We start from the raw sequence: 12,206 nt of genomic DNA, 5'->3' as shown, positions 1-12,206 counted from the left end.
GCATGCATGTGATTATGAGTAACGTTTTCTACTAACCTGTTCTTTTCCCTCCGTATTATATATTATGAATAAGAAGGTATGAGTTTCAGAAACGTCAAACTGAGGATAGAATTTTTTATGTGACATTCGTCAAACTAATGACTCCTTATTATCTGCCGTGTTATTGTCGTGACAAAGACTTACGCGCCTGTTTCAATTGCTTATTTATGCTTTACCTCGTGAATCACGAAATAATATAAAACCAGGGCCTAATAAAGGAAACTAAGTGTCACTCTGTAATTTTTCAAACGCATAGTCAAATAATGTTACATGTTTTTTCAGTCAGTTTTCTGATCAAAAGAAATGAAAAAAACAACAACAAAAAATTGTGACTATACGCAGCAGAAAACGTAGCTAGTCAGAGGACAGTAAAAACAATATAATTCCTAAATTTTTAACATTTCCCAAATTGTAACTGATATACTGAATTATAAAAACAATATTTTCAAATCCAGTACCTACCTAAATAATATTAATACTATGCAAGACTATTATTTTTACGCTGTATTTGAAAATTGTAAAATTTGTTGATACTACAAACCAAATTTCTCAGTTTTCATCTTGTAAAGTTTATGTGATTATTAACTCTGGTTTGGATTCGGGTTTATTTTTAAGTACCATTTTCAAAATTGGAATTGATGTGTCAATAATTCAGTTATACGGAAATTTGTCACGGTTTTGTGCTAGTATGAAATCATCTGTTCCAGTTGGCACTACCAACTGAGCTAATGGGACCCTATCCTCCTCGGTCACTTTTAACTGTATCATGCTTCGAATAAGAACTACCAACATTGTCTTCATTTTTTCACCGCACATTTTTATTAGCTCAGTTGGTAGAGCGGTGTCCCGGAAAGACAAGGGTCCTGGGTTCGAGTCCTAGATGTGACCGTATCCTTTTCTGATTTTTCTGTTTCAGATGTTCGTTTAGAAATCGCTAATATTGTCTTCAATAATTAAATATTACAATTTGAGGTTTTACTCAATAAAGTTATTCCGAAAAAATAAATTATTAAAAATCGCTTCAAAGTATTCGTAATCCAGTAAATCCAATTGTACGCCGTTTTATGAAAAAACTTAACTAGTAAATTCCTAATATATCAGAACTCGTGTAGCATCTGCATTTGCCTTGATAATATATAATGACGAAATTCTCAAATATTAGGATTTTTATGAACACGTATTCCGACATCGTGATTCATGTTTTAATAAAAGTTTATAAGGAAACCTATCAATTCATTCGATAAGTGCCTGCAATCACGTTCTTAACCGAATCACGAATAATTTGAAGAGGTTCTTAATAAATTGGCAATACTCATTTTTCTCCGTATCTGGGAGATATCGAAATCTTCTTTGTGGATGGTTACGGTGACCGGGTATCTCTTCAAAATGACAGTTCAATACACTACAAAAAGTGATATAAAGTCATGAAAAGTGATGAAACAAAAACTAGGTTAAATAGGTCACATAAGTAACTATTTAACCTAGTTTTTGTTTCATCCCATTTAATGACTCTAAATCACTTTTTAAAGGTATGTTTAATTGTCATTTTGATGAAATATCATGTACATATATATCAATTTTCGCAACAGCAATGCTATACAAATCATTAAATTATTTGTATTATAATAAATTGATACATTTATTTTTTATTAATTCTGTTCCAAATGTTGCCAGTTTTTATATCTCAGTGTAATGCGTATCTACATAATGGCAATCAATACCCCTGATAGAATAATGTATAAAAGTGCTGTAATAAAGGTGTACAAAAATAATAAAGCGTTATCACGAGGTGCAAATCACGCCACCATGATAACAATTTAGTATCTATATACGAAATACGTTCGAATGATGTTCGAAAGTTGTGTTTTCTGACTGAATAAATAATTCCTAGAAATGAACTAACTAACTAACCATCACGCCATTTCTCCGAGGTGGTAGGCAGAGAGGACGGACCGCCAAACAACTCGGTCTTGGCACACCCTCCTTTTTTATGTGAAACCCCACTAGGGTTCCAACTGCTCCCAACCGTCTGGAGCCAGTGAGACTATGGCATCCCTAGTTGGAGTAGGTTGTGAGGCTGAAGGTAGTGGGGAGGGGAAGGAGATGAGGAAGAGGAAGAGGAAGGTGGAGAAGTACCTGGCTATTCAGATCTGGTCACCAAACACGGCCAAAGCCATTTCAAGTAATTTTTCAATTCTGAATGGTGGTCTAATACCAGGGCGATACTGAGAGTATCTTCCACACTGAAACGTGCCGCAAATACACTATTTATTATTTTAAATAATTAATTTGTTAAATAACACAAATTAATCAAATAAAAATTACTTGCGCACGCCGGGATTTGAACACGCTACCTCCAGCTTTGATAACTCGAAGACTCCCTGCCTAATTCGCATTCATGCATCGTCTCATACAAGCTCTTCTATTATTCTGATCTTGACATCATGGCCCGACTCAAGTATTCGGGCTCACTTCACGGATTCAATTGATCTCCACGTTTCTCATCATGATCATACATGGTTTTTCCACACTTACGCCTTAGGGAGCTCATTTCTACAGCATTCAGTCTAATTTCATCGTTCCTCTGCCAGTTCCATGCCTAACTGCCATATATCGGGGTAGGTACTGTATTGTACTGTACCAGTACTTTAACGTAAAATTTTTCGAAGCCTTGGTTCAAAGACTGGCCAATGAAACCTAATATAGTTATTATTAAAATTTAAATTAGTTCGATGTATCGACACTTAAAGTGGAAAATGGCGCTGGTGTCCAAAGACATTACATATTAAATTAGTTCGATGTATCGACACTCAAAGTGGAAAATGGCGCTAGTGTCCAAAGACATTACATATTATATAATAGTAAGTGAATGGAGTCATCACATGCAAGGAAAAAAAATACTAATATTGAATACTGCTAATTTATTAAGAATCTCTTCAAATTATTCGTAATCTGGTTGAAAACGGGATTGCAGGCCTTCAACGAATGAATTGATAGGGTTTCCTACTAACTTTCATTAAAATATGAACGTGTTATCATGATGTCGGAACACGTGTTCATAAAATTTTTCGCATTTCGTCATTATATATTATCTAGCATTTATATATTATTCAAGCAGGTGCATGAATACATGTTCCGATGTATTACGAATTTAGTAGAAGTTTATCAGAAAACGGCCTGCAATCGGATTAACCGGATTATCAATAATTTGAAGATATTTTTATTAAATTAGCAATAGGTACTCATTTTTCTCAGTGTGGCCTGAAACCGACATCATTTTATTTAAATTCTGTTCTTTACGTAGTACGTAAAATTACATATTTATGTAAGATGTTTTTTTTATTGATATATTATTTTTTACTCAATTCTAGTAATATCTCTCTGATACAAAGCATCGCACGTCACTGCTTTAAGCACTAAGTACATACTTATAGTCGTGTGTAGACTTACCTCGTGTACTCGTTGAGTGAGATGGGAAGTTTGAGATCTACAACGGCTCTCGGTAAAAAGAATGAATGCAATAAACAAAAAAAAACCTTCGCGTTTGCGGTCGGCTGCACCGCGGAAAACATCACAAACTAATATTTTTTGTTTTGCCTTGGCTTTGTGTTCCAGTTTAATAATATATCCATTGTTAAACTCAAACAATACCTATCTGCGTAACATCGCACGCTCATTATAACTGGTTTTTAGTGTAAAAGTTAGACGAAAATCATCACTGCTTTTTTTGCATTTTACATTGAACTCGCCTTCTAAAAACAATTGCATTCATTATTTATTGCAAAATACTCTTGAGGCGATGCCTTACGTAGTAATGCAAAATCATGTGTTTTTGGTTTGAAAATTTGGTCGCCTAAAAATGTTTCAGATGCTTTAATTAAATACTGCAAGTAGAATACTTCTTGGCCTTTGAAATAATCGAGTACTTTTTAGATAAGTCTTTTTATAAGCCCAGAAAAAAATAATGTATAAGGCCTATGAAAACTGCTTTAAAGTTCAAAATCTCATACTTACGAACCCATTTTCGGTAATTATTTTATTGTATAATGTGGCAAATTAAGTTAGTTACAAAATGATCGAAAAAAAATTAAATATTTATGCCTGAACATCCACAAAATAAAATAAAAGGCACTTTTTGGCCATGTTTTTTTCTTGCATAAATCAAAACAGGCGTATGGTGTTAAGCGGGAATTTAAACCTTATCGCCATCTACGTAAGGGTTGTTATTGATAGCGGCTCAATTTAAAATATTACACGACGTAGTGCATCGCCTTAAAATCACCCCGGTGAAAGAACACCGTTCTGTAATTTAATATTGCTTCTAACCCTAACCCTCTTTGGTGCACAATTGTACAAACAGGAGACGCGTCAAACAGTGATATTAATTTGAAGCTCTTCAACAACACGAATCTATTCAAGGCTGGCTCATTCTTTCCTCTCTTTATAAAAATTCTTCACACAGTATCCCCAAGACAATATAATTAATAGCCTCGGGAGAAACTTCTTTTTGAGAAGAGAGAATTTATAAGAATATTCGCAGGTCGTGGTCGCTTCAAGCCGGAATTTCTAATTTCTAACCCACATTGTTCGTAAACTACGAAAGGTATAATTATATTTGGCACGATTGCCTGCCTACCCGTGAACCGAAAGTATTCAGAACTAGCATCATTAAGTTTATGACAAATTTTAACGGTTAGTAAAAAAAGCCGTTGAAATTAAACTTCTTCAACAATGTGCAAATACGCATATAACTAAACCTACATAACGGTAGTAAACATCGCGTCCCAAAAGCATACGTTTATATTTTTTCTTACTTATTTAATAAATTAAACCCAAAATTTCCTCTGAAATCATATCATTTGTACTAAAGCAGATACAGTACCTATACATATATTTCCCGTGAGCACCCGCGACATGGGCCCATTGTGCTCCCATTCTCCCATTTTACCTCATTACTTTGAGTTTGTTTCCAGGACCCGAGGTTCCCTGTTTTCCCGCGTATGGATCAATGGATCCCCGGAAGAATCCTGTAGCGGTAAGGGGTTTCCCATAAGAAGTCCCTCTTTCTTGGGTTCCAAAGGCCCCCAGAGTATAGACTCCACTAATGTGACCTCACCTCCCCTTTCCACTCCCCCTTGGTTCCCTGAGGCCCCACGAGGAAAGCGTCCACAGAGGTAAGATTTGTAAGTAGGTACTTAAATACCTAACTAATTTATTATAAACCATATATTTTATTTGACGTTCTTTTTTATCTACATAAATAAAAATATTAATGTTCGTTTATATACCTTCAGCTGGTTTTGCGTATGCTTTTTATATACATACAAATTGTCAAAAATTCAAAGAAATCGTTGAAGAACTTTCGTAGATTTAAGAATTTGAACAAACGAACATTTACATTTTTATTTATATAGATAGATAGACAGATAAAAGATACATAAAGTTCACTCATAAAAATAATATTGATTAGATACATTAACACAGAAAATACTATTATTTGTGTCGAGTAACGTAGTACATTAATCATAATTATATTGTACATTATGTCAGTAACGTCGTGTAATGTAATGTCATGTAATCCGTCACTAGCCAGTAAATAGGTACGAAAAAATATAGTGTTAATAATTATGTATCGAAATAATATAAAAGTATGAATTAAAAAAGATAAAGGAAAGAAAAAAATTTAGGTTAACAATACTTGAACTATGAACCTCGGTGTATTTTAATTTATAAAACTTATTTTGTACCTTCTCGATAAGAGGTTTAATTCTGCCTTGATCCTAAACCAGTGGTTCTACAAAAATGTATTCTCTCTCTCTAATAAATCCTGTTTTAATGTTTTATGATTTTTTTGTTATTACTAGGGAATGAAAATGATATATTTGCGTAATTTTTCCGGTAAATTCGCGTTGTTTTGGCGAAATTAACGTCATTTTTTGGCGAAATTCAATTGATATTCATGCAGTATTTTTGACGTTATCAAAACGAAATGCTTAGTATCTATTATGCTAAATATATAGAAAGCCAAAAAAATTACATTTTAGTTTATTTCATTTTTTCAATGTCCCAGAAAAAATCTTCAAGTGTATCAAAATAAAAAAAAATCTAAAATATATTTCCATTCAAAATAGGCAAAATTTTATAATAATACAACTGTAATTTATTTCGATTTTTTATTAGAAGTACAAGTCAACTAACTAACTAACCATCACGCCGTTTCCCAGCAGGGGTAGGCAGAGAGGACGGACCGCCAAACAACTCTGTCTTGGCACACACTTCTTGCCTCCTTCATGATTTTTAGTCTTATGTAGTAAAGTAATTTGTTCAAAAAATAACATTTTTTTATTTATTCATCTACTAAAATTAATCACAGCTTATAAATTTGAAATGATCGTCAACTTGTCACTTTTAGGACGGGTTGTTTCAGAGGATGTGAAAAATTCATGAAATTTCAAGGTTCATTTTCAGGTTCTGTAAAATTCCTATTCAAGTTCTGTTATTATATCATTATAGGCTAGTTGCTTGATAGAACTGAAATAAAAATCAGAACTTGAAAAATCTTTCACAGAATTTGATAATGAACTTTGAAATTTGATGAATTTTCAAATTCTCCGAAACAACCCGACCTTAGTGAGATAGATATTACTTTCAGAAAATCGCGTAAAAATACGGAAATTCGCGAAAAATTACGAATTTTGCGTAAAAAAGTAGTGTTATCGCAAACACAATTTTTTCAGGTCTCTAGTGTTAACAGTTGTATTTCTTTTCAGGCCACATCTACAGCACTACTTGCGTACATGTAAAATGGTTGCCATTATTTAACTTATTTATTGTTGTGGAATAGAGAATTGTTATTTGGCAACACAGTGCTAATAAACTACGTACGACTTTTTGCTGTCTTGAAATAGGTACATGGGACAACAGACGATGTTTTTTTTTCAGAGCGAAACGTTCACAAAACATCAATGCCAAAAAATAAGGTAAAAACTGCGCTCAAAGTTCACGATTATTTTAATAAAATAATCAACTGTGAAATCTTATTGTTACTTAGGTTTCCTTGAAGTCACTGTTTTCAAAGATTAATATTCTTGATAAAAATAAGTCAACTGTCACAGACACGGGTATTAAAATGTTTTAGTACCTACCTACATGACGGTTCGGCAATGATAATTTATTGATGAAAACTTATTGAAATTACCTGTACTAAAAGCGATGTAGGTAAGTCTTCGAATTCTTACTTGTCGCGCTAAACAATAATTGGAAAGTTTCGAAGCGCGCGACAACAGTTCTGTTTGGTCTTTCTGAAATACACTGTTCATAAATGGAAAGTGGTACATACCTGCAATCAGCAATGTCACAAGGATGGTGAATGACCTTCTTGCGGCGGTGAACATCTTTGAAGATTGTTGTTATCGCACACTGAACGACAAAACTTCAACTGCCAATAATTTATTATTGACGATATTACCAGCAGAATTTCTCCCGCCACTGAACTAAGAAATCACTTTATTTCGGTCGCCCGCAGAATGAGGAATGCAACTGAACAGTCAGAGCAAATCTTTCCAAACTATGAAATCCCGGTGCAGACGAACAAACTCCGCAGGTAAGCTGGAACTCGATAGTTTGCGACTTTTCGCCAAATCTTTTAACTAGGAAATTTAATAAGGACGCTAGAAAAACTCGCTAATTAGCAAACGAACTCTCCCGGCGATTGTAAGGCGTCTGTAGAAGGCGGGGGACCGTGGAAGAGCCGGCGAGACTTGAATGTCTAATTGAAACGAAGTTTCGGCTGAATAAACTTTACGTTCGCGAGTTTCGCTTAGCCCGCGCAGAAGTGAACAGAGAAAATCGTACAGACACCGTCCGCAACCAAGAAACCGGAGCAACTGATTGGCCGCTCGCGCGTTTCCCCTCCCCTATCCTCACTTCCACAGGCCCCAACAGCTGATCGTGACTGTATTTTAATTTCATGTGTGTGGTCCCCGAGAGGCTACCCACCGGCTCAGTAACGCGGCACTTACCAAGCAATTGCAGTAACAGCAACAAACAGCAGTAGCTACCTAACCCAGCTTTCAAGCAGTCGCCAGTTCGCTGCAATGCAAGCAAAATATCCGTTCGTGCGACCTAAAGCGCACATTACCACCTGCTCGACGCTCTATCAAAGTTATTAGTGAATTTACTCAAATAATAACACACGCCGCAATAATAATAGTAATAGCACGTGGACCGCTAAAACCCCTCTTCTGAAAGATCAGAATTTTACAACAGATAATTAAATTATGCAACATTATGACTATGTCCTTCCGATTCGCAAATAAAAATTCAGAGTCAAGAATCTTGAATCAGTAAAAACACTTTTTAATTATTATCATTTTATCTGTGCCTGCTATTCAGCGATTATAATAATAAAGTCAAATTTATTACTTTATGAATAGTGTTTCTTTGGTAGAAAAAATAATTATTCTTAGGTTAAAAAATATCATTGAAAAGGAAGTTAATACTAATAAATTTAAACGATACATGAAACAGAACAATAAACACATAAAAATAAAAAAAGTTAACGGTCTCAACTGGGAATCGAACAACGTCTCTAAATGTTGGGACATAATGAACAATATTATTTTGCTAACTAATTTTGCCCATCTATTTTTTTCAATGATTACAAATTTCTAAAGAATCGGTTTGTAACATAGATAGTGTCTCGGATAAATCTGATTTTTATTTATATGGGACACCTATTGACTTCTTCTCAAAGCCTAAACAAATATTCATTTTATTTGAATAATTTTCTTTTAATAACTTTTGGAGGTTGTACCCATCAATGTCATATATCATTGAAGAAGAAGATAATACTAATAAATCGAAACGAAACATGAAACAGAACAAGACACAGAAAAATAAAAGGGTAACGTTCTAGTTCAAGTGAGAATCGATCCCATGATCTATGTTAAAATATAAACTCAATTAAAATATAACTACATGCTACACGGTATTAAATCTAAGACTTATAATTATTTTTCCTAAGTAACTAAAAACTCTTCAATCGTTGTGAATATTACATTTCTTCAATTAACCACTACAAATACGAATTTTATAAATAATTTTCGCAGATTAGCCAAATTTCCAAAAATTTGAGAAAATTAAGGCGAAGCTTAGTGGCAAATCATTATTTTGATTGATCTTTATAACGAATTTGTGTACATTATGAACACCAACAAATATGCTTTAGATAAATTGAAGGTTTTCCTATCACTTCGCTTGAGTAGAATATAAATAAAAAAATAAATTACTCAATAAAAAAATATAAGTGCAAACTTTTTTACTGTTTGTTTTTGGGGTGTTATGCCGTATTGCGCTAACTCCTTCTTTAGCCGTTAAGGAGTTAGCGCAACACGGCATAACACCCCAAAAACAAACAATAAAAATGCTTTTGGCCGTGAGAATCTAAAAACTTACATATGTGCAAACTAATTAAAAAATATATTTGTTTCAATAGAAATGTATGAACGCGTAAAGGAAACAACTATTAAAAAATACAATATTATAGCTAAGATTATCTGTGACAGTTTCACTTTATTAACTTTTTTGCTTTCTTATGAAATTATTTACAAAATAAATAAAAACCAGTTTTTTGCTTGAAATCGAACGTTTCTAGACTCCGTTTGTCTAGCGATTTTAATGCCTATTACCTACGATATAAGGTATGCCAAGAATATACACATTTTTGGCTTGTAGCTTCCTCTTAATTCACTTTTATGTTTGCGACGTAAGATAGCAAAAAATAAGAACTTTCGAGCTCATCAGAGTTATAAATGAATATTCGTATTAATTTTGATAATTTATTAAAAGAGTTACCCCTAGACTCTAGAGTAAGGGTAGTTTATCAAGTTATCATATTAAGTTCTGGTGAAAGCGGAGCCTACCCGTTAGCACCCGCCACCCCCGCAGCCCGAGGGTTTAGGAAAAGCTCGACAGGGAGGGGGTGGGTGGGTGATGGCATGCAACAGGTGGAAGGACTCTATGTGGGACTGTGCTTTTTCAGTTGTTCACATTTCACTTTAACTGAAAAGGGTATCTTCATTTCAAACAGATGCGCTGTGGGACATAGAATGAACATTGTTAGATTATTATAAGCGTTTTATGGTATTCAAAGGGAGATTACATGTAATTTTTAATATTGCGTAACCAGTCGAGAATTTGTTTGTACAATGTTACAAATCGGTTTTTCCAGTTCAAAAACTTTTGTCTTAGTGGAAATATATAACTTTATAAACACCACTACCTTTTCCCTTGTGTTTTATTATTTTCTACTAAATATTATTTTTTTAATTCTTACATAAATCATTTACGACTACCATAATAATGGCATGAGCCTAGTTTGGTAGTTGTAATCTTTAAAATTTTATAACAAATAAATACATAAAAACTATGTTTTCAAACCATTTGTTCTACAAATATAATATGCATGTATATAGACTAACCTTCCGGAAGAAATTTTCTAAACGATAGCGAACACCCTATCAAAATTCGTTGCGTAGTTTAGAAGAACTAAGCGCACAAACAAACAGACGCGGATAGCGTAGTTATTTTATACTATTTAGAGATGACACCACAAAGTAATTTTAACAATTATTGTAGAAGTAAATTAACTTAACTAAAAATAATTTTGTTTAATTTTTTACTCATACTAAGTATTTTTGTTGTTTGTTTTTGGGGTGTTATGCCGTGTTGCGCTAACTCCTTCTTTAGCCGACGTTTAGCGTCTTCACACATCTTCGGATCTACCGGATCTGCCCTGATGATGGACACTGCAACGCTGTCCGAAACGTCGGCTAAAGAAGGAGTTAGCGCAACACGGCATAACACCCCAAAAACAAACAACAAAAATGCTTTTAGCCGTGAGAATCTAAAAAAAAAAAATACTAAGTATTTTTTTAATGTTATTTAAAAGTTAAAAAAAAATAACTTGTAATGTTAAGCGTAATTAAGTTCTGCGGGTATTTTAGTTTTTACTATTTAAACAGCTGTTTTGGCGTTCAAGGCCGTTATCAAACTGCCGTTAATATTTGTTTTGTGTATTTTTAATGTTATTTTAAAGTAAAACAAATTTAACTTGTAATGTTAAGCGTAATTAAGTTCTGCGTTTATTTTAGTTTTTACTATTTAAACAGCTGCTTTCGGGTTCGAGGCCATTATCAAACTGCCGTTAATATTTGTTTTATGTATTAATTGATACGCTGTGAGTATTATTTGGTAATTTGAGCATCACTGGGTGCTTCTTAACCCGTAAGGCCCCCATTATTGTCAAATCATTTTTATTATCAAACACATCAAACATCATGTGTCTAGAAACAATAACTTGCTGGATGACCTCAAACAGATTGTAGCTTAATCCATCAAAGACTGATTTTCTCTTAACGGCCACAAGCATACTTCAGCATAACATTGATAACTCCCCAATAACCATTTTAGGAAATGACATCACTCCAAAAACATATTTCAAACTATTGGGTGTAAATCCGTCATTTTTCCAAAAACATATTTCAAAATATTGGGTGTAAATCCGTCATTTTTCCAAAAACATATTTCAAACTATTGGGTGTAAATCCGCGATTTTACCGACTTAACTGAACAGAACTGTAAGCACGGGGTTCTTTCAATTAAAGCAGTGAGAAGAAACATGCCAACAGAGGCGACTAAATTATTACTTAATTCTTATGTTTTTTCTCGTCTAGACAACCAGAAATATAAATATTATTAGAATCACGGAACATTTAAGATGCTTAAATAACAATAATTTTTCAGAGTTTGCCAATCATCTTATTTCCACCAATCATACTTTTAATAAGGACACAGGGGTTAAAATTCTTCACCGTAATAATAAAAGCAAAATATTGGATAACTTAGAAGCTCTTGAAATCAAAAAATCCCTAAATAATAACGCTAGTATATTGAATAACCAAATTAATTTATCGTTTAGTCCCATTCTAGATATATTTCCAGTAAACCGCTCTTTTATTGCTGGAATTCCCCCAATTACCCGTTTAGTCTATGCCCGTCCCCCTTTGTTAACCTCCCACCCAAACACCTAAATTATATTTTTTGTGTATATATCTGTCAATATTTTATATCATAGGTTAGTTTTAATATTCTCCTGACGAAGGAAG

The 12,206-nt window shown here is 33.6% G+C and overlaps 1 protein-coding gene across 1 annotated transcript in view; it reads right to left on the bottom strand.

Annotated features, from left to right (window-relative positions):
• The window catches only part of LOC149419555 (uncharacterized), a 278,820-nt gene extending 270,912 nt beyond the window's left edge, over positions 1–7,908 (bottom strand). Inside the window, exon 1 of the mRNA XM_089638390.1 lies at positions 7,379–7,908. Within this exon, the coding sequence (XP_089494516.1) occupies positions 7,379–7,433 (55 nt within the window). The 5' untranslated portion in view covers positions 7,434–7,908. The remainder of the gene's footprint in view (positions 1–7,378) is intronic.
• Between the last annotated feature and the right edge of the window lie 4,298 nt (positions 7,909–12,206).

Source organism: Hesperophylax consimilis, chromosome 12 (genome assembly GCF_061612785.1).
Source record: "Hesperophylax consimilis isolate HC1 chromosome 12, BYU_Hcon_1.0, whole genome shotgun sequence".
Lineage (NCBI taxonomy): Eukaryota > Metazoa > Arthropoda > Insecta > Trichoptera > Limnephilidae > Hesperophylax > Hesperophylax consimilis.
Note: the sequence above shows the minus strand (reverse complement) of the source record. Positions and strands in the feature narration are given on the sequence as shown.